This window comes from Barbus barbus (genome assembly GCF_936440315.1).
Source record: "Barbus barbus genome assembly, chromosome: 4".
Classification (NCBI taxonomy): domain Eukaryota; kingdom Metazoa; phylum Chordata; class Actinopteri; order Cypriniformes; family Cyprinidae; genus Barbus; species Barbus barbus.
This window is the reverse complement of record NC_136732.1, coordinates 2,690,944-2,715,092: the sequence shown is the minus strand read 5'-3', so window position 1 is coordinate 2,715,092 and position 24,149 is coordinate 2,690,944. Positions and strand designations below refer to the sequence as shown.

The 24,149-nt window shown below is 40.8% G+C and overlaps 1 protein-coding gene across 1 annotated transcript in view; it reads right to left on the bottom strand.

Moving 5' to 3' along the window:
- Positions 1 to 10,688: 10,688 nt before the first annotated feature.
- Positions 10,689 to 24,149, bottom strand: part of LOC306866877 (G-protein coupled receptor family C group 5 member B-like) — a 31,157-nt gene continuing 17,696 nt past the window's right edge. The window contains exon 5 of the mRNA XM_079412289.1: positions 10,689 to 15,565. Coding sequence (XP_079268415.1) covers positions 15,521 to 15,565 — 45 coding nt within the window. The 3' untranslated portion in view covers positions 10,689 to 15,520. The remainder of the gene's footprint in view (positions 15,566 to 24,149) is intronic.

Genomic DNA, 24,149 nt, shown 5'->3' with positions numbered 1-24,149 from the left:
CTGCAGTACAAGATTATAAGATGCATTATGTGAATGCTTGGCTAAAGAGATGTGTCTTTATTTAGAGATGTGTCTAGATTTAAACAGAGAGAGTGTGGCTGAACCTCGCACGTTATCAGGAAGACTATTCCAGTGACCTGGTAAGAACTCTAGCCGCTGCATTTTGGACTATCTGTAGCTTGTTTATTGAAGATGCAGGACAACCAGCTAGTAGTGCATTACAATAGTCCAGTCTAGAGGTCATGAATGCATGAACTAGCTTTTCTGCATCAGAAACAGGTAGCATGTTTCGAAGCTTGGCAATGTTTCTAAGATGGAAGAATGCTGTTTTTGTAACATGGGAAATATGATTTTCAAAGGACAAGTTGCTGTCTAATATAACACCCAGATTTTTGACTTTAGAGGACGTGACAGTGCATCCATCTAGTTGCAAATTGTAATCCAAAAGATTCTGTGTACAGTTTTTTGGTCCAATAAGTATTATCTCTGTTTTATCTGAATTTAATAGGAGGAAATTATTTGTCATCCAATCGTTTACACAATCTATTAGCTTAGATAGTTTAGAAGTTTCATCTGCTCTTGTTGAGATATATAGTTGAGTATCATCAGCATAACAATAAAAACAAATCCCGTATTTTCTAATAATATTACCAAGGGGCAACATGTATATTGAAAATAGCAGAGGACCTAGGACAGATCCTTGTGGTACTCCATACTTTACTGGTGATAATTGAGATGACTCCCCATTTAAATGAACAAAGTGGTAGCGATCGGACAGGTAGGATCTAAACCATCTTAAAGCCTGTCCTTGAATACCAGTATAGTTTTGTAATCGATCTATGAGTATATCATGGTCTATAGTGTCGAATGCAGCACTAAGATCAAGTAATACTAGCAATGAGATGCAGCCTTGGTCTAAAGCAAGAAACAAGTCATTTGTAATTTGAACAAGTGCAGTTTCTGTACTATGGTGAGGCCTGAAACCTGACTGAAATTCTTAATAGAAATCATTTTTTTGCAAGAAGGAGCACAATTGAGCAGACACAACTTTTTCTAAAATTTTAGACATAAACGGAAGATTTGAAATGGGTCTGTAATTTGCCAGTTCATTAGAATCTAGTTGTGGTTTCTTAATAAGAGGCTTAATAACCGCCAGCTTGAATGGTTTTGGGATGTGACCTAAAGATAACGATGAGTTAATAATATTGAGAAGCGGTTCTTCTGCTACAGGTAACAACTCTTTCAGTAGTTTAGTGGGTACAGGATCTAATAAACATGTTGTTGGTTTAGATGCACTGATAAGTTTATTTAGCTCTTCCTGTCCTATGGTTGTAAAGGACTGCAGTTTTTCTTTGGGTGCGATGAATGAAGCTGAAATACTAGACGCAGTAGAATCTACATTTGATATTGTATTTCTGATGTTATCTATTTTATCAGTAAAGAAATTCATAAAGTCATTACTATTAAACTGAGGGAATGTTTAGATCGGGTGGCGTCTGTTTATTTGTTAGTCTAGCCACTGTGCTAAATAAGAACCTTGGATTGTTTTGGTTATTATCTATGAGTTTGCGGATATGCTCTACCCTGGCAGCTTTTAGAGCCTGTCTATAGCTGGACATACTGTTTTTCCACGCAATTCTAAAAACTTCTAATTTAGTTTTTCTCCATTTGCGCTCAAGATTACGAGTTTCTTTCTTGAGAGAATGGGTATAACTGTTGTACCATGGCGCAGTACGTTTTTCTCTAACCTTTTTCAATTTGAGGGGGGCAACAGCTTCTAATGTATTAGAGAAGATAGTGCCCATGTTGCTAGCAGTGCCGTATCTACCATTGAGGACACCGAGGTCATGTCCTCGGTATTTTTTCCCGAAATTTCAAATTAGTCAATCCAGCAGTGATGATCAATGCCAAACACAGAACCCGGTCCGTGTCCGAATCCATATATGTCGTCTGTATTTTCTCCCAATTAAATTCACATTCTCCGTCTAATCTCTCAGGTGAAATCTCCGCCTCTATCTGTCTTTGCAGGCAGCGGCACTTGACGTCACGTTACCTAGGCTACAGATTCAGAGAGGCGGGAAAGCCGTATGTTTTTTCACGTAAGCTAGTACATCGATCGTAGTGTGGTCTTGAGCGAAATGCAGACATGAAGAGGAACTTGCATCAAACTAAATTAAGTTTTAAAAAGCCAACAACAGAAGGGCAGGGAAAGAGTAGGAGAGAAGGTGAGCCTGTGTGTGTCAGTGGCAGACTGTTCAGCACTGTCAAGCGCTAAGTTTCATTTGTCATTAGAATCCACTGATCTATAATAGAGAACTGGATAGCTCATGACGTCATAAAAGTGAAGCCACCGCACCGGTGTGTGTGTGTGTGGGGGGGGGGGGGGGGGGGGGGGGGGTTAGAAAAAATGACCTCGGTATTTGAAAAATCCTGGCTATGGCCCACTTGCTAGTCATTTCGTCTAGTTCATGTGTATTTATGGGTACACAGAGCAGCTGAGATAAATCAGGCAGGTTATTTGTGAATCTGTCTTTGGTGGCTGGAACAATAGTTCTGCCCAGACGATAACGCGGAGCCATATAACTAATATCAGTAATACGCAGCATGCACGATACAAGGAAATGATCAGTAACATCATCACTTTGAGGTACGATATCTATATCGGTAAGATCAATTCCATGAAATATAATTAAATCTAGCGTATGATTAAAACGATGAGTGGGCTCGGTGACGTTTTGCTTGACTCCAAAAGAGTTTATTAGGTCAGTAAACGCAAGTCCTAACGCATCATTTGTATTATCAACGTGAATGTTAAAATCTCCGACAATTGGCAGTTTATAATTTAGCAGTTTTTTATGGAAAAGCAGATCGCTAAGTTATGCCCCGCTCAGATGACAGTTGCGTCACAGAAGCGTCATCGCTGCCTGGAGAGAGCGCCAAATTCAAATAAACTATATTCCGCTTTTCTGAGACTTTTTTTTCCGTGGATGATCTCAATCTGTTTGTAAAACTGTATTCTACAGCACCGTTTTGTTTTTTTACCACCAAGACGCTGTTTTTGAGCGTAATTTATTCCATAACGGACGCGAACAATAACTCTCTGAAGAAATGAAACGTAAACAAAGGAATATTCATCCTTATTACAACGTTATTGTTTCGTTGGACTAAAAGTGCTCGCTGGGATGTTGTTCTGTGGACCCTTACCTCTCTAACTAAACTGGGATTTCAGAAGTGGACGCGTTTGTGACTCGTTATTACAATGAATCTGGTACGTAGTGCTTTTTTTCTCTGCTTGTTTTGATGTGTAACTGCTTACACAAATGTAGCAAATACATTCCTTATAAGCTTTCCATCGGAAAACAGCGATCTGTCGTCGATGCTTGAGGTTTAGACCTTCAGAAGGATATATAGTTTGACAAGATTAACTTTGTCCCGTTTCATTTATTCTGTTAGAAAACAATGACACACGCAAACAAAAGAGCGTTCAGTGCGACGTCGCTCTGGTGAACGGTAACAGGTTAAATTTATATTTTGACCTCGCTATTCGGGGAACAGACACAGTCTGTATAGATTGGACAACGCAAGTACTTCTATCTTTTAAGTGGGTAGAACAAAAGTCATCATTGCAGTTATTTGAGAATTGGCTTACTAGTCAGATGGAGCATAGCATCCTGGAGATGTTGTCCGACAGGAGTTCCGCTCCGACTCTGCTGGGGTGAAGGCCATCAGCACGGAAAAGCCTAGGACGCTCCCAGAAAAGATTCCAATTATTAACAAAGAGCAGTTTCTGTTCTTTACACCATGACAATAACCATTCGTTTAAAGCAAAAAGTCTACTGAACCTTTCGTGTCCTCGTCGATACGTGGGAAACGGTCCTGATGCGATGATTGTCGTTGCGGGCGATGTGCTGCGTACCGTCTCGATCAGGCTCCTGAAGTCCCTCTTCAGTGTCTCCGTCTGCCGCAGCTTGGTGTCGTTAACCCCCGCGTGCAGCACGACAGCACCGATGCTCTCGTAGCCCTTCAGGAACACGGGTATCTGCGCAGAAACATTGAGAACACGAGCACCGGGGAAACAGTAAGTGTGCACTTTACCTTCAGCTAACGTAGCACGGACGTGCCGGACGATGGAGTTTCTGGCGATCACAGCGTCGCGTTCCGTCTCGCGTAGGGAAGCGAAGCGGTTCCGGGTGGAGATCTCGAAGACCGGAGGCAGCGGAGGTGGAGAGGTCGTCGCCCAGGGCCTGGCTCGCATCTTCTGCTGCTGGTGCACCCAGGGTCCGTGGCATCCCGGCGCCGGAGTGAAGGACATCTGGGAAGATCGCGTCCTGGGTGCACAGGGTCTGTGCAGAGAAACACACGGAGTAGAGGTGGTGGGAGTGTTAGCAGCGTGCTGCATACTTACCCCGGACTTGTGAGCGTCAGCCCGGGATGTTTCCAGTGCGGCTCTCCGCTCTCTCAGCTGGGCCTGCTTCTCCACGGCCTTCAGCTCCAGCTGCACCGAATGCAGCTCGAATGTGTCCTCACCAGCACTTAAATGTAGACACAAATCCGCCATTTAAGCAAGTAACAGTGAAACAATGGTAATGTGTGTGAATAGAGTATTAGCAATGTAAGCGGGATTAGCGGCAGACGCGCTGGCGATGCTAACGGACTATAAGATAATAGCAGACTCGAAAAATCTAAATAAAACTAGTGATAACAAGGCGCTCTGATTGGTTTTGTTTTACAATGCTATAGGGGATATATTCACACGTTATAGAAACGAAAATGATAGTGTATAAAAAAATTTTAAGATAGAAAATAGACGATAAAGAATCGGTATCTGTTACAGTCTCTCTGGATGAAAGACTCCAAATGGGTTGTTTCTGTTGCTGTCCCTTCCCTTGCAGGACTGAGACTCAGATCGGGTATCTGTTGCAGCCTCTCTGGATGAAAGACTCAGAACGGAGGTTGATCTGCTATTGTCTCACCCTTGTGGGGCTCAGACTCAGAACTTGTTGATCTGTTAGTGTCCCTTCCAGGACTCAGAATCAGAACGAATGTATCGGATGCTGTCTTCCCTATAGTGGGCTGCAGGATCCGAACGGTTGTGTCTGTTACTGCCTTCCCTGTAAGAGGACTCAGACTCAGAACAAGGAGTGTCTTGAGAAGGTACCTTTATCCCTTTCCGAAGAGGAGGAGATTGCAATCTGGTGCTTCTTCCATTTCCGTGCTGTAATTGGCTGCTTCCATCGGAGTGGGGGGACACGGTGTGGCCCACTCTTCTTTCCTCCTGTGGAACTTATTTGCATAGTCCAAACACACATTTAGAAAAGTGTCACTAAAATTTTACAAATGCATTATTTACTTACCAAACCACAACCAGAATACCTTTAGCAATGTTACGAACACAATAAGTCCAAAGATTGAACTGTCATGCATGCATTCATTTGTCCATTAACAGTTTTCGTAAGATGTTGCACTACACGTCGCTTTCACTGAGAATACTTATTTCTCTGAATAAGTATGAGATGTGTGTGTTGTAGTTTGCATCAGTTTAAGTTTTGAGAACATAGTTATGAATGTATTTGGATGGAACTCTGTGATCGCTCCCTTTGTTTCACCCACTGCTGCTGCGTGCAGAGGTCCTAAGGAATATTTACGGTGGTCATAGGCCAAAACCTGAGGAATCAGTCTGTTGGTGGGTGAAGGGCAGAAACTGCATTTTGACCAATAGGAAGTCCTGTCCTTCCCGGGCTTTGTACCAAATATCTTCTTCTTGCCCTCTAAGAGGTGTCTGGCTGTTGTCTTGGCATCTTTATGTGATGGCGTTGGACAGTTCCAATCAAAATGTAGCAAACCTTTGCCCACTATTGTGGTCAGAGAGGAGCCCCACCATAAACTGGGCCCTGGAATGTGCTGTCCACTACAAAAGTATATGCAATGCTAATCATCATCACCCTTTGTACAGAACATTATAAAATAGTATGATTTTTGCCTTATTCGCTGATATGAAACCACTTCAGATCACAAAAAGAAATTATTTCAAATACTCGACTGATATCATGAACTGAATTTGGAGTAATACCATGTCATTAAATGTTCTCTTTGCTCATACACATGCAAAACTGTATCGCACTCATGCTACTGTGGTAAATTTATTCATTGCATAAACTTGACTTTTTTTTTCGCAGCATGTGTAGCATATGTTACACTTTACAGCCCTGACCAAACCAGTACCAGATTGTAGAGGTAGCTCCATGTTCAGCAACAAAATCTTCTTCAGCTTCATGTACGCCTTCTGCTGTACTTGTTTTTGCTCTGCACATGAGTTGCGAATGGGTTGCACACAACCATCAGTCATCAACTAGGCTTTATTGTTGTTATTGTGGCAAGACTAATTCTTATCGTGGGAAGAATTTCTACCTTTATGTCACAAATGATAAGATATAGCCCATCCCTAGATGAGGCTGATTGTGTCTCTTGAACCTTTTGTTTTCTTCTTCCTCTGTGGGCCGACTGAGAAAGTGGTCTTAAAAGTCTTGTATGACTTGTACCACAATGTTTACAAAAGACAGCCGTATGAGGACTATTTTTGACATAGATAACAATATAACACATTGTCACTACTATCAAAAGTTCCTTGTTCATTTGAAAGCAAAAAATTCTGCAGAGGTCACACCTCTTGAAGGTGGCTTTACTAGTGAAAAGGTGTAGAATTGAGCACGAGTTCAGTTTAGGATGGCTTACTTTTAAATTAAGTGGACAGAGTTCCTATGCATATTTGTACGTTTTTCTTGTGTGCCATCTTGTCTCATACAGCCTCCCCATCCCCGTGGTGTTCCTTTAATGTCAGGAAAGGTGTCACCAGTTTCCTGGCTAATGTCAGCATGAGGGATACAACACTGTGATTAGGGACCTATCCTTCATGCCGTTTAAACCTGGTATTAAGATGCATTTTGGTTGATACTGCATGGGTAGTGCTTTACGCATAGCTTTGCTATGTCAGCGCCGGAACAACACTGAAAGCAACAGTCTACCAGTTACCAGACTACTGCTTGATTGGCATAGAGCGAGACACCAGGGGTTGATTCTGACGTGGATCAGAAGCATCTCATTGGGTAGCCAACGCCCGCCTCAAGCTGTGCTGCCCCTAGCCAGTTGGTTGGTTACCTCGCCACGGTCCGCTAAGCCCACTGGGTGTGTAGGTTTTAGGGTAAAAAGCCTGACAAGTAAATTAATAACTACAGGCACCAGGGGAAAAAAAGAAGATAAATCATGCAAACTTAAAACTAGGCATTTGGAAGGTGAGGACTGTTGCCAGGCATCACAGATGATCTTCAGCAAATGAGTTACATTTACATTTAGTCATTTTGCAGACGGTTTTATCCAAAGCGACTTACAATTCAAGATGAATCGCTTTATGTATTCCCCAAGAGGCAATCAGACAGAGGAAGTGCTCGTAATACCAAGTTTCAGGCATTGTTCAAATAAGTACAAGCTAGCAAGGAAAGGAGAGAAAGATGAATTTTTTTTTTTTTTTTAAGTTTAGGATGAAGTCAAGTAGTGTCGAAAGATATGAGTTTTCAGTTGTTGCTTGAAGGTTGACAGGGATCCAGTATTCCGGATAGGGGTGGGAAGATCATTCCACCAGCAAGGAATGGTGAACGAGAATGTTCTGAGCCTCTCTGTGATGGTACCACGAGGGGAGGGGAGGTAGATTTGTAATAGTGAGTGGAAGTAGGCTGGTGCTGAGCCTGTGGCTGTTCTATATGCAAGCATCAGTGTCTTGAACTTGATGCGAGCTGCAACTGGTAGCCAGTGCAAGGAGATAAAGAGAGGTGTAACATGGGCTCTATTGGGCTCGTTGAAGACCAGTCGTGCTTCTGCATTCTGAATCATTTGTAGAGATTTGATTGTGTTTGATGGAAGTCCAGCCAGAAAGGGCCTGATCTTTCTGATGTTGTGTAGTGCAAACCTGCAAGATCGAGCAGTCTTTGCAATGTGCTCTTTGAAGGTCAGCTGGTCATCAAAGATTACACCAAGTTGCATTCACATCAACAAGGAGCTAAAGAGGTTGTATTTAGGCATAGTTTCTCTCTCATCAGAGGGGCAGTCGTCTTTTGCATAGGACCCAATGCCTGTTTGATGCCGTCATACATCCCCTTGAAGTTCATTACAAGGAAGATAATACAAGACAAGGTCAAGCAAATGGAGCACTAGTTAGATTAACATTACTCAGAGCTATATGCAAGAGAAAACACCATAGAGGAGCTGAATGAAGTACATTTTATGGTCCTAGGGCTGGGCTTCGGGCCAATTTTCACATCATAGTTAACAGGCAGGTTGGGCATTGGGCCTGTTTTAGGATTCTCTTTCTTTTTGTATTTTAGACATATCATCAATTAAAGGGTTAGTTCACCCCAAATTGAAAATTAGCCCATGTTTTACCCACCCTCAAAGCATCCTAGGTATATATGACTTTCTTCTTTCGGACGAATCCAATCGGGGTTATATTAAAAAAATTAGCCTGGCTCTTCAAAGCGTTAGAATGGGAGTAGGCAGGTGTTTTTGTTCAAAAGTAGTCAAATAAAGCACACGCATCCATAATAAAACATGTCTCACATGGCTCCGGGGTGTGAATAAATGTCATTTTAATTCACTTGTTACACAATGAAATTATTTGACGTAGCCTACTTTTACTCTTCGGCATCCTCACGTACTAACCTACATTTTTTTTTTAATTATTGTTTGAGTGCTGGAAGTACACTTATGTTATGTGCAGAGTCATACTAACATTTAAGCTACCTGGTGAGAAAATGGCACTATCAAAGAGGCATACAAAAGATGAATAGGGCATACAAACAGGAATGGAAAGACAACTATGCTTTCATCCTACCTACTTTTGTGAATGCAAAGCCGGTGTCTTATCTGCAACGAAGTTGTCGCTGTTTGCATAGAATATAATATTAGACTGCACCACGAGACGAAGCATGGCACCTTCAAAGTGGCCTTTCCACTCCAGAGGCACGAAAGCACAAAATTGAAGCACTGACAGCAAGCTGTGCACACAGCAGCAGCAGCAGTTTTTTCATACCACACATTTCATGACGGCTATTTTAGCATTCTAAATATGGATATTTTTCTTACAAAAATGCATGGATTCACTACAGGAGTGCCTTGTGTGAGGTACGTTTTATTACGGATTTGCGCGCTTTATTTGACTACTTTTGGACTGTTGAACAAAAACAGATTCTACTCCCATTCTAACGCTTAGAAGAGCCAGGACCATTTATAATATTACTTTGACTGGATTCGTCTGAAAGAAGAAAGTCATATACATCTAGGATGCTTTGGGGGTGAGTAAAACATGGGCTAATTTTCATTTTTGGGTGAACTAACCCCTTTAAAGTGATGGAAAAGATGTGATGCGCTGGTGGAAATATCACGAGACCATGCTACTGTGACTGTCAAGACTGGCTCGCAGTGTCTCCACCATCAACAGTAGTGAATGTGCCTGGAAGAGTTATAAAAGAAAGGAGGACTGGATTAAAACTAGGGGTGCCTCTGACTAAATATTTTTTCTAGTCAACTAGTAGTCATTCATTTAAGCTGATTAATTGCACATTTATATTAGATCATTTTTCAGCATCTGGCGAAGCTGATATATTGAAAGGTTATTTACTCAAATCTCATTTTTGATTGTACAGCTGCAGTCCCTGTTGTTTTGTTTGTTTTTCCAGTTTGGTCGGAGCTGGTTGAACTTGGTGACAGTGCTGACCAGCATGTGGAGGCTGATGTGTCCATTGAGGTGGTGCCTCCTACACCTCCGAGCAGAGCCCTGAATACACCAGCTCCTCAGAGAGAAAAGAGCTGCTCACGCCAAGCCTCTCTTCCCAGCGCACCACCACTCTACATCATGTCAACAACGTCATTTCAGAATGAAGAATTCACTGCTGTGGCTCTATTTCAGTGTTTCTCAAACCTGTCCTAGGGACCCCCAAAACAGCACATTTTGTATGTCTCCCTGATTGGTTACACCAATTTCAGGTCTTGTAGTCTTGAGCTGATGAGTTGAATTAGGTGTATTTGATGGGGGAGACATACAAAATGTGCAGTGCTGGGGGGGGGGGGGGGGGGGGGGTCTATAGGACGGGTTTGTGAAGCACTGCTCTTTTTGATATTAAAGGAATAGTTCACCCAAAAATGACATTTTGCTGATAATTTACTTGCCCTCAGGCCATTCAAGCTGTAGATAAGGTTTTTTCGTTGGAACAGATTTGGAGAAATTTAGCATTACATGGACCCTGTGAAGTGAAAGGGTGAAATAATTAAAGTGATTTAGATTTCTAATTCAATTATTAATCTAAATTATATAAGTATAAATACTCATAATTTATATACTCAGGGATGCTCCACCCAAAACTAAAAATTCTCTCATTTACTCACCCTCATGTCCAAGATGTATAACTTTTTTCTGTTACACAAACAGAGATTTGTATTAACAAAAAAAAAAAAAAAAAGTTCATATAATACAAGAGAATGGGAAAGTTGAAATTTTCTGACATCTATAGTCAAGAGACAGTTATCAATCTCGTAATCATGGAAGTTTATTAGTGAGAAGTTGGGAGTCTTGTCCACTTTTCTCTTTTTACAAAAATAATATTTACATTCATTTGAATACAAAAAAGGCAAACACTGTCACTGGTTGTTGAATCGTTTTATTCCATATATACTGTTTTCTGGGGAAATCGTTCTAAACATAGACATGCTGCATCACTGCACAGCTCCAGATGATAAAGTCTTAGGGCAAAACAACCAAGATGTGAAGAACACAGAAACAAGGGAAATTCAGTAGTATGGAAGATTTGAGGAAACAGACATTATGTGCATATCTCACTACTGTTTTTCTAACTTTATGAACATAGGAAACCCACCGAACTTCATCTCATTATATCACACTGACGTTGCCTTTTTCGTTATTTTCAGTCGTGAAAATACAGTACACAGGTTATTTTCTGACTGTCATGTTAACCCTGACAAACGCGTCATGTGCGCATATTATATACACACACATATACAGGAGCTGACCAAACAACATAAACAACAAACAATATATTAATACAAAGGCTCTAATACACAACAGGACCCTTTCCCTTCACACAGTACCTTCAGTAAGTCTTTTAATGCCTGTGTAGCACCTCAGAAACAAGTCTTATGCAAACATAGGTACAAATATTTCATCAATACATTACAAGTGAGCTTCTCATTGTACTCTAGGTTAATAGTTACCTTCAAATACTGTCTGTGCCATAAAACCATACATGTTAGTAGTGTTCAGGTAGGTAACGTTTAACAGTGTAAATAAGTTATTTTCTCCATACTGCTCCATCAGGACAGTAGTTGATATAAAAACGTGACCATTGGAGAAGGAAGTTCATGCTAAAGCGTGCTATAGCACCCCTTGCGACAGTTCTGAGAATGCAACATGTAAAGTACTTGCATTGTGTTACGAACTGCGGTTTGATACGTCAAATGCAACAACGCGAAGCGTGCGCTCACATAGTTGCATAAAGTATCTCTGAGTAAGGTAGACATCTAATGCTATGACCTTCAGAAGCTGGGGACGAGATGACATGACAGCTATTTGATTGGAACCTGCCGTTTATGATAAAACAGTCCAACTGTGCCAGTTTGTAGCATTTTCCATCAACATGACTGTAAATCATTTTGATAAACGTATAAACCTGTATTTAGGTACCAACCACTGTGACTAGTAGATCACTTTAAAGGGGTCATGACACTGAACTGAATTTAGATGTTTTTCGACAAATCCATTATACTATAAAACTCAAAACACAAGTATTAATGAAACAAAGTTGCACAAATGATTTGCTTTCAGCGTGTTGGCACAGGATCACCTCACCTTCATGGACCACCCAGTGGCACTTTTGTGTGTGAATTGGACACGCCAGTAAGTGGGGAGATGTTTTGCTAATAAAATGATAGTGCCAGAATAACAGCATGAGAACTTTCTTTTTCTGGTGTCTCTGTATTATCTCAGCCAGAATTTATTACATTTTCCTCCTGCACGGTAAGATTTGAGTGTTTTCTGATATGGTGGAAGAGAAATTTTGGAAATTGCTAGTGTGGCATTTTGAAACAAAAAGCATTCTCAAATGTATCCAGATGAATTTAGACAGGCTGCTGTACTTATGTTGTTGAATGAGTTTTTTCATATACATCAGGGTTGTCCAACTCTGTAGAACAGTGGCCCCCACCAGGAGCAGAGGTCAACTCCATCCCCAATGAAACACAGCTGAACCAGTCTTCAGGATCACTTGAAACGTCCATGTAAAAGTGTTGGGCCAGGCTGGAGCTGAACTCTGCTGGACAGTGGCTCTCCAGGAGCAGGATTGGACACTGCTGATATATGGCTATATTCGAATGGTTGCCCTTATTCAGGATGCAAAATTGCCAAAGCAATTATATATGCATCATGGCGAGAGCATGCAAGGATGTTAGCCAAGGATATACTAAAGCAGCATCAAATATGCTGAAGTATGTCATGACCTCTTTAACAATCAATATCCACAGTTCTCCTCTTAACCCCTTATTGCTTTGAAACTTTCATATTAAAGTGCTAATTGACTTTTTTAACTGTCTGTTTGCTTTACTGTATGTTACAAGCATTTTTAATACTTTTAGGCCTTTGTTCTTTGGGTTAAATACACACGTTTAGGATATTGGCCGAAGGCAGAAAATGGTTTATATAACTATTAGCTATCTCACCCAGTCCTAGTCACCCTGTGGTTGGTTGTTGAGGGTTTAAGCTTGATTAAGGTGAACCTAAACCTGTTAGCAAAAAGACCTTTAAAGAACCCCAACACCAAATCTATACTTGTCTACAGTGATCGGTAAAAGGAAACTCAGGTGTGCAAGCCTGAACCACACATGGGGTTCTGGGATACGGTTCAGATAGACTCCAGCAATACATCATAACTTATGGAAGTAAACTGCTATTTATGACGTGTAATTTACATCTTTGCATTCTCAGAGTATAACTGTTATTAATGGCAGTATATTATTTGCCTTTTGTACCTTGTACAACCAGGGTGGAATCAAACTCTGAATTGGACCAAGAAATAAACCAAATGTTCACACTTGGTTTTGTGAAAACAGTCTAATACCGAAACTGTAATATAGTATATCTTTTTGTGTGATGTGGTTTAGGACTCTGCATGCATAACTATAAAGGAAATCATAGTTGTTCTCTACAACTTCCTGTCCCTTTCGAAAGGTTATAGCACAGTATAAGGAGCAAACATCAATGACAAATACACTTTCAGAACAGAGCTGGTTAAGCACATTGTCACTCTCATAGGGGAAAAAACAGAGCCTCTAACCACAGTTCTCTGATCTCTTATAATGTGGCCATGTACATACTGCAGTCGTCACTCTGTTCAGTGCCTAAAGACGCAGTTCACCCAAAAATTCTGTCATTTACTCACCCTCACAGCAAAATATAGTTAAGCTCTTTTTGTACATAAAATAAAAATCTATGTGAATTTAAACATTTCAAAGTAATAATTATTTTAAAGGGTCATCGGATGCCCATTTTCAACAAGTTGATATGATTCTTTAGGATCTTACTGAAAAGTCTATAACACACTTTGGTTAAAATTTCTCAATGGTAGTGTAAAACACCCTTTTTACCCTGTCAAAAACAGCTCTTTTCAGATTAACCTGTTTTCTTGCATGTCGCTTTAAATGCAAATGAGCTCTGCTCACCCCGCCCTTCTCTTCTGAGCCGCTCTCTGAGAGACTGTAGCCGCATTCATCGTGAAACTTGCATGTTATTAGGAAAAGCGATTTGCAAAGATTCATAAGAAAACCTTATACTCACTTCTTCTGTAGGTGAAGCTGGATCACAAATGATTCGCACAAACATAAACGCATTTAGGTAGATCGGGGATCGGCACATTCCCTTCAGAAACAAACATAATCCACTGCGTCTTCAGCGGCTCAGATGTTGGGAGTAAATGACGATTGCTATGTTCTTTATTACATCCAACAACAGAATGCCTCAATCGCTTAGGAGTCATTCTTGTCTACATCTGCTCCGGCGATGATCACTCAGGGCGGGTCTAAGGTAAGACACCAGTCCAGTCTGTGCTGAAACGCTAGTGTCAATCAACTATTGTGGGAGTGGCCTTCGTCCGTGTGAGGTCACACAAGAAGCTGAGAATGGCTTGATTTGAGAAAGGGGTAATGATTTTAGTAGATTTAACATTGGGTGGTTCTTTATCATTATTGGGTGGTTGTGTACACACACTGCCAACACACATTTCAGTTCAAACAGCTTGTAAAAGTGCACGTCGCATCCAATGACCCCTTTAAATCAACTTTCTGGATTACTGTTATTTCCTTTTTGAAGCTTAAAATTTCTGGACCCCATTGACTAAACAATATGTAGCCTACTTGAGCTCTAATGTTAGTAAGGTACACACACAAATGTATTAAAGTTAGCAAAATAAAATAAACCTATTAACAGTGATATAGTTATCAAGCACTGAGGGTAACATATTTATTCCCACATTAGGAGTTCCCACTTCCAAAACTTACAGTGTGTATATGGCCATTTAGACTTGCAGTTTTTAAATCACAATTCAGACTAGCAAACCTAAACCTTGTCCTCGCCTCTCTCCTTTGCTTTGTCATCGGTTATTTCCACTGGGATCTGTCCAGCAGTATTGGGTATCTGAAGGTTAATTGTTGAGCATTGCTCAAAACTGATTAAATATTTCACAGCTCCAGTGGCGAAATGCAAGAACATTTTGACTTATAAAAATACAGCCCATTTGCAACAAGGTGTTGTATAGAATTGAGTAAGATTTGAGCTAAAAATTCCATAGAAGAACGCTAAAGATTTGTCACAGCGTGTTGCAAGGCGATTGGCGCTGCGGTTGCACGCACGCCAGTCATTCATACACAGACAACTCACAAAATAAAAAACTTTGACCAGAGAAATCCAAGTACTGTATCCAGTTATCACAGAATGATAAAATGTCCCAGTTTTACTGCACAATCACAACTGCAGTACAGACAGATCTGGAACATCTTTATGTAACATACAGAGCCCGATTTGACTTCAGAGTGAAGCCAAAGCAAGATAAATATTCAGGTGTATCTGAGACAGTGATCAAATTAAAATACTGTTGGAATGAAAAGCTGATTAAATGGGAAAATGCGTGAAACTGCATCAATACTTTACCAGTACACTAACTCAAAATCACTACAGCTATTGATGGTGCAAAGAGTTGTCCAGTTTTAACATCCTTCTATCATGCTTGTCAAATTGCTCTCACACACACACACACACACACACACACACACACACACACACCATCATCCGAGTTCTTTATTTTAGTCTCATTGGAGCACTGGCGTTGTTCCTAACTGTAAGTCCGCATTCACTTTTTCTTTTACAGTGCAGGAGCTTACACCAATTTTCCATTCACCCTTCTCCCAGACTCCTTTACCAAAGCTGTCTTCCTGTGTATGTGGGAGGTGCGGATGGAACCTGTGAGAATAAGAAACAAAATGATCCAATTAGAAGCAGGCAGGTTTACAGACAAGACATTTACACAAGATAAGCTTCATGAGTGGGAAAACACCTCTCAAGTGCATTAAACAGACCAATCTGCCAGCACCTGAAGAGGCTGACTGTCACTGCTCTCCAGTCTGGTCCTTACCATCTAGTGATGCCTTTGGCTTGCATAGTTGAGGTTTAAAAGACACTTAATAGTCAATAATATTTTGAATTTGATGGCACCGACACTATTGGATGAGAACAAAACTTGAACCGAATTTAGCTGAATAATGACACTGCTGTCTTCAGCAGAAGTGGAAGTTCTGAAGTTGGTGCAGATGGTCCCGGCAATCTGGAACATGCAGATGAAGGAACCTTGAAGAGAAGGCTTGCCTGCATGTGTGATGTAAGCTTGTTGTCATTTTTTGTTGTTTCCAGACTCTTCAAAATTGACTTGTTTCAGAATTTAAAGGAGTCATATGATTTCAAGTTTTCCTTTCTCTTTGGAGTGTAACAAGCTGTTTGTGCATAGATAAGATCCCTGAAATGGCAAAGATTAAAGTTTCAAAACCAAAGAGATCTTTATAAAAGTTAAGACTCTGCCACGCCCCCTAAAATGGCTCATCTACGTCACGGTGTGGGAAGATTTGCAAAATGCCACCCAAATGTATAAGCAAAGAAAGGGGGCGTGATTTTTATTCTCGCTGTAGTATTGTTGCTGCCGCCGGGGCCATGTCATGGAGACGCTGTGTTTCGTTGTGAAAGTACTTTGTTTGAGCTTCCAAAAGAGGACACAACTAGAAATCAGTGGTTAAGTTATATTTACAACACTATTCCAGAACAGTTCAACCCAAATATTAGAGTGTGCACTGTGCAGCGCATTTTACGGAGGATTTCCTGAAGCTGGAAGAGTAACGTTAGCCTACAATGCTGGCTTGCACAAAGGCTGTTTCTATAAAGTGGGGCAATTCCAACTTTGCAAGGACAGTCTGCCACTTCTGACTCACAGCCTGTAAGTACATTTCTGCTACTGACTTTTTACGCAGCGCGATGCAATACGATGCATAAAAAGACACTATAAGTCATTACAATCAGTAATTATGACACTATTAGTCAGACTTTCAGCAGAACAAAGATGAATAAATGTGCATAAACATTATGGAATAAGAATTCTTTAAAGATTTAAGTAACAACTGGGTAGTATCATTGCCATACCATGTCTCTCAGTTGCAAGTTTGAGAAACAACTAGAGAACTTCTTAGAGAGTTCATACTGAAGATACTTGAAAATTACCATGCAGAGCAACCACCACCTCTACTGGATTGCCAAGAATGCTGGTATCTTCCATCATTTGGTGTGTACCATCCCAAAAATACAGAGCAAATCAGAGTTATAACTAACTCTACTGCAGTTTGATGGAGTATCTCTCAATAATGTATGCCTGCTGCCTGGCCCTGACCTTAACAATATCCTGTTAGGTGTCCTCAAAGATTTCAAAAGGATCCGGTCACTGTTACAGCTGACATACAGCAATGTTTTACTGCCGCTTGGCCTGTGAAGTCTGTTGTGACGTTTTACACTTTGTGTGGCATTGTGACAATGATTTGACTAAAGTGGGTGTGGAAATTCATTGATCAGCTGTTCCTCTGTAGATAATCCTTTAAAGTCATTTCCTACAGAGGAAGAGCTGATCGATGTGCTTAAAATGGCACAATAGATGCTAGCTGTCTCAAAGCTCAGGCTTCATAAAATTACTGCAAATAGGCACAAAGTAATGGACACCTTCCCAAATAAAGACCTGGTTAAAGACATTTAATACTTCCACCTGTCCATGTATGAGTATCCCTGCTGTTGCTGTACACAAACACACTCCCCAGAAGGCAATGGTGACAATAGCCCAATTCAGTTCACATTTTGTTCTCATCCCATGGTGTCAGTGCAGTCAAATTGAAAATATTACTGAATATGAAGTGTCTAAGTGACCCCAACTAAGCAAGCCAAATGTGACTGTGGCAATGAACCCAAACTCCATGAACTGACAGAAATGGAGAAAAAAAACCTTACAAGAAACCAGGTTTAGTAATAGAACCATTTCTTCTCTGGCCTCAATGAATGAACATGGTGTGAGACCAGCATTTGATCAGAAATAAGAATTGTAGTCTGGTCCAGCAGTGGACAACTGGCTTATCAATGGCTATAAGCATAATGATCTTGCTTCTTGTAAAAAAAATAAAAAATTAATTGCAGTCCTAGCGGGTGTAGGCATGATGCCTGCATAGCTGGTCATAGGGATCTGTATCTAGGACTTTAGATGTTTAGGTCTTCACTGTTGTCTCAAGGTTTTTCCATAACAAATCTTTAGGTATTTGATGCATTTATTTTTAATCACTAGTTAGCTGTTTGTTTAGACTCATTCATTGCAAACTGTAAGTCTTTACACTACATGCAATTCATACTTCTACAGCCAGCCTAATGTCAGCGGATTATCAATCTTTTTTCTTTTTTTTCCCAAAATGATTTTAATAGTCACCTCTGTGGTAGTTGGTGATGTCTGGTTTAGCTTTTGAACTGTTTCTACATTCACACTTGCACATTGCTTTGTTCTCTTTGAGCAGAAATATTGCTCGTTTGGATAAATGTTAATTCAGCTTTTGACAAGACTTTGGCTGCAGCGTTGCATTGTTGGCAGGTTTTGTTCTATTTATAGTTGGGTCAAGGCAAAGAAAACAATTACCTCCCCCCACCAAAGAGACATTTACTCTCTTCCATATTACATCACTCATCACTCAAGAACCAAATGTTTAAGGAAAACAACATTCTTGCACTGGAAAATCTGGCCAATAGTTTGTAAAATCAATGGTATGACCAAAAACTTCATATGATGCGATTTCAAGTTTTTCTTTCTCTTTGGAGTGTTACAAGCTGATTGTGCATAGATAAGATCCCTGAAGTTGCAAAAACTAAAGTCTCAAAACCAAAGAGATATTCTTTATAAAAGTTAAGACTCTGCCACGCCCCCCTAAAACAGCTCGTTCAAACACGCCCCCACGTCTATGTCACGATGTGGGAAGATTTTCATAACACCGCCCAAACATATATACAATGAAAGAAGGCAGAACTATTATTCTTGCTGTAGTGCTGTTGCTGCTGCCGCCGGCGCCATGTCTTGGAGATGCTGTTTGCTGTTATAATGGGTGTATATACATAAAAATGAATAACACCAAAAGTATTATTAAGATTAGTAAAGGAGTTTTTTATTTAAAATCTGACTTAAAGATCATTTTAATAATTTTAGCTCAATTTTTATGCAAAGCTCCAACCTGCTCAGATAAAAAAATCGGATTCATCATTTATAATTTAACCTTCTGTGTCAAACATAGTGGACACAGTCCCAAAGTAGGTTCATAGCAACTGTTACAGTCTCTAAGAATTGCTTTTATAGGTTCTTTTGACTGGTAATACAGTTGAGAATTTCACCCCTTTGACACATTTCAATGGCAACCTTGTCTGGCCAACTACATGCTATTTTCTTGATCAGGTTAACCTCAAATTTATGTATATTTGATGTGAAATCATAAAAATCATAAACATTTTGCAAACTATAAAATGTACCCAGCATATTTCATGGCCAAGTTTTATATTTTATATTTTTATATTTACAAAAATCTAAATCTTTTATTTACAGGACTTGCAAGCTTCAAGTAAACTATAAAATATATTGCACAAAATATGTGTAGATTATAATATGCTTTCCCATAATGGATAAAAAAAATAATATTTCTGAATATTTATTATATTTCTGAATAATACTTTGTTTGATTTGCACATTGTTTACATATTGAGCCATCAACCATACAGACGTGGTCAGAAATATCGGCACCCTTGGTAAATATGATCAAAGAAGACTGTGAAAATTAATCTGCATTGTTAATCCTTTTGATCTTTTTTTTTTATCACAAAAATCTAACCTTTCATTGGAGAATAAGAATTTAAAATGGGAGGAAATATTATGAAATAAATGTTTCTTTAATGCACATTGGTCACAATTAACGGCACCCTTTTATTCAATACTTTTTGAAACCTCCATTTGCCAGTTTAACAGCTCTAAATTTTCTCCTATAATGCCTGATGAGGTTAGAGAACACCTGACAAGAGATCAGAGACCATTCCTTCATCCGAATGGCCATAGCAGAAGCGTGGTTTTGTGCCCCAGTGACCCATTTTTGTGTTGTTTTTGAGGTTTGTGTTTGGATTATTTTACGGTTGGAAGATCCAAACATGGTCCATTATAAGATTAATAACAGAGTCAATCACTTATTGATTTTATATCTGTTGGTATTTGATAGAATCCATGATGCCATGTGTCGAAACAAGCTGTTCAGGACCTCCAGCAGAAATATAGGCCCACAACATCACAAATACAGCAGTATATTTCATTGTACACATGGGGTACATTACATCCCTGTGTTCACCAAACCCATCTTGAGTGTTTGCTGCTAAAAAGCTATTTTTTCATGTCATTTCATCTGACCATAGAAGTCAGTCCCATTTGAAGTTCCAGTCGTGTCTGATAACTGAATATGCTGGAGTTTGTTTTTGGATGAGCAAGGAGAATTTTTCTTGAAACCCTCCAAAACAACAAGTGGTGATGTAGAGGCTCTTTGACAATTTTTTTAAAGGTTTTCTGACCCAGAGACTCAACTATTTTCCGCAATTCTCCAGCTGTGGTCCTTGGAGAGTCTTTAGCCACTCAAACTCTCCTCCTCACCGTGCATTAGGACGATATAGACACACGTCCTCTACCAGGCAGTTTCATAACATTTTATGTTGATTGGAAATTCTTAATTATTGCCCTGATGGTGGAAATGGACATTTTCACTGCTCTAGCTCTTTTCTTAAAGCCACTTCACTAATTTGTGAAGCTAAATGATCTTTTGCTGCACATCAGAAATATATTATTTGGCTTTTCTCATTGTGATGGATGATTAAGGGAATTTGGACATTGTTTTTCCTCCCATTTATATTTCTGTGAAACAGGAAGCAATGGCTGGATAATTTCATGATCATAATCACCCTGGAGTGCTCAAAATTGTAAATATGAATGGGAATATACTTCAGAGATATTTTACTTATAAGAATTTCTAGGGGTACCAATAATTGTGTCCAACTTGTATTTGAGAAAAATATTTATTTCATAATGAGATTTTGTCCCATTTTCAATTGTTTTAGTTCAATGAAAGGATAGATTTTTGTGATTTAAAAAAAAAAAAAAAAGATCAAAAGGATTAATAATGCAGGTTTATTTTCAGAGCCTTCTTTGATAATATTTACCAAGGGTGCCAACAATTCTGACCACGTCTGTACTTGTTTACATATTGAACAATGGTTCCCCTTTCAGTCAGTCACTTTCAACATTGTCAACACTGAAATTAGAGGTTTCACTTAGGAGCCCCAATCACCTCTGAGCACTACATGCAATGGCCAATGACTATTGGCAAGTGGAATTTGCATGCCAATCCACTCCCAGTACATACAGGTATATAAGATGGCAGTGTGACATTTTTGCTTCGGAGCTGATTGCTTCATCAGAAAAGAACTACAAGCAAAAACAAAGAACACCAGCTGCAGGAACTTCTCAGCTGTGTCTCCAGATGGCACGATCAGTGGTGTGTTCAACCCTGTGATAGCACAGATAAGTGCTGTGTTCCACCCCTGGGCACTCCAGCCTAAATAGCAGATTCTTGTACAGCTTGCATGGCCGTGTCCTTCGAGGTATCTTTCCGACTGTGTGCTTCTGGGTGCGGTAGATTCCTTACTTCTGATGACTGGCACGATTGCTGTCCTACATGTCTGGGCCATAAGCATGCTGAGACGGCTTTTGTGGATTGGTCATGTCCGCACTGTGAAAGCATGTACATGGTTATAATGAGTTTGTGGCTCTCATTTATTATGAGGCTCCCCTTGAATTCTACCGCTTTGCCAGCCCTCACAGAAGTCCTGCTTAGTACCGTTGCGCTCCTGGATGAAGGTGCCAGTCCATGCCATGAAGGACCCAGTGGTTTATTCCGGGCTCCTGAGGAGGATAAGGTGTCTACCGCAACGTGCAGAGATCGCAGTCCTCTTGGCAAAGGATGCAATAGAGCCGGTCCTTCAGCCAGGATGAAATCAGGGTTTTACAGCCCTTATTTCATTGTACCTAAGAAGAGCGGTGGGTTACAACCAATCCTGGATCTGTGAGTGTTGAATCGGCCTTTCACAGGCTTCCATTCAAGATATTGATGCAGAACAAACAAACTAATACCTTTATTGTAATTTGTCCAACAGTCCAAACGAAAATCACTTTCAGTCTCTCACTCCAAAAAAAGTGCACAAACCCGCTTACATTCCAAATTGCACAAATTCCGTAAAAACACAAGTGCAAATACTACATACACAAATCCCTTACTTCACTTACCCTGGGGCATTTAAAGCTTGCACAGCTATTAGATAAAAACTGTGTTGGAATCTATTGGTCCTTGTTTTAACGGCTCTGTACCGTCTGCCTGATGGTAACAGAGTGACCTGGGTGTGACAAGTCCTTTATAATACTGTGAGCTCTCTTGAGACAGCAGGAACTGTGAAGGTCCTCCAAAGTTGGGAGAGCGCACACAATGATTTTCTCTGTATAACCCTCTGAAGCTCTTTTTTATATGCCATGGTGCAGCTGTGAAACCACACACAAAGGCAGTAAGACAGAATACTCTCAATAGTAAAGCAATAGAAGGATACTAGCAGACTCTGAGCAATACTACTCTTTCTGAGAACCCTCAGTGGTTCAGTGGTGTTCCTGCCCCAGGTCAAGTCCATCTCAATGCAGACTCACAGAAAACAGAACATTCTTTCATGCGTTTAGCACCAGGATTGGTTTGCAGCAATCAACCTGAAGGATGCGTACTTTTCACGTTTTTTTTTTGTTTCTTCAGTTTGCTTTCAAGGGTTGAGCATATCGATACAAGGTCCTCCCCTCCGGGCTGTCCCTGTCTCCCCTGCGCCTTCGCATAAGTTGTCTCCACTATAGATGTTTGGAATCTATGGCAGCTTTCATTGGCCAAGGCCCGGCCATGAGGCCGTTTGACCGACATGTTAAACAACCAATCACAGTTCGTTTCATTCAGCGTCACGTTTGGGGGCATGGAAATATCGCCACAATAACAGACTCATTTGAAGTGTAAAACTCTCCAACGTATTTTAAAGATTCTATGCCGCAAACTTTTAATATTTCACATACTTTTGAAAATCCAGAGTTTAGTTGATCCTCACAAGCACTCGTCATCACAGTTGTAAACACGACGGCGTTCTCCTTTCGTGAGGTGGCTTGGCATCACGGCATCTTTGTTTCCAGGCAGAACGTTAAAGAACGTGACACACACGTCTCCCGGAAATCCTGTATATTTCAACAAATCAGAGGACGACTTCGAAACTCCTGAAGTGTTTCCACTTTTGTGTGCCATATGCATGAGACGTTTAGCCAACGTTCCGTGAGCGTGATGTCTGAGGCTAAAACTATCTCCACTATGGAGGAAGGGCATCTGAGTCCTCAATCTCGACGACTGGCTTATATTAGCTGCCTCATGAGATCTATTGTGCGAGCACAGGGATATGGCGCTTTAGCATCTCAGCCAGTTGGGGCTTCGGGTCAACTGAGAAAAGAGCAAGCCCTCCCCTATGCATAGCATCACTTTTCTCAGTATGGATCTAGACTCAGTCATCATGACAGCATGTCTCACAAACGAGCGTGCCCAGTCAGTGCTGAACTGCCTGAATTCGTTCAAGGGAAAAACAGCGGTTCCTCTAAAAAAAGTTCCGTCCACAGGAGTTCCATCTACTCGTCCACTTAGACAAAAAGGTTGTGTAATATGAAACAATCAAGCAGGGATACGTAGTCAGATGTGGCTCAAATTGCTGCGTGCCGTTCATGTTGCAGTGGAGATCAATCATGTAGACGATGAGCTCTCATGACAGCTTACCCTTCCAGAAGAAGGGCAACTCAATCCCCAAGTGGTCTAGCTGATGTGGACTCGATTCAGGGAAGCCCAGGTGGACTTGTTTGCTTCTCAGGAGTCCTCCCACTGCCAGCTGTTCTGACCAAGGCCACCCTCAGCATGGATGCACTGGCACACAGCTGGCCCTGGGGTTTGTCCAAGTATGCCTTTTCCCCAGTGAGCCTCCTTGCACAGACTGTGCAAGATCAGGGAGGACAAAGTTACCATGAGTCCCCGGTCTGGTTATGTGCCAAAACTTCCCACTACTCCCTTTTGGGACCAGGTGGTGAACATGAAAGTGCTCCCTCTGGAAGGCCTTGTGTTGCTGTGTCCTGTTCGTGTTTTGCGCATTTATGCTGAATGCACCCAGAGCTTTTAGATGCTCTGACTAGCTTTTGGTCTGCTTTTAGAGGTAAAAAGAAGGGAAAGGCTGTCTCCAAACAGAGCTTGGCCCTGGATGCCATTGCCTTGGCATGCCAGACACAAGGCGAGCCAAGCCCCCTGGGGGTGACAGCTCACTCTACTTGTGTTCCCTCCTGGGCGTTGGTGCACGG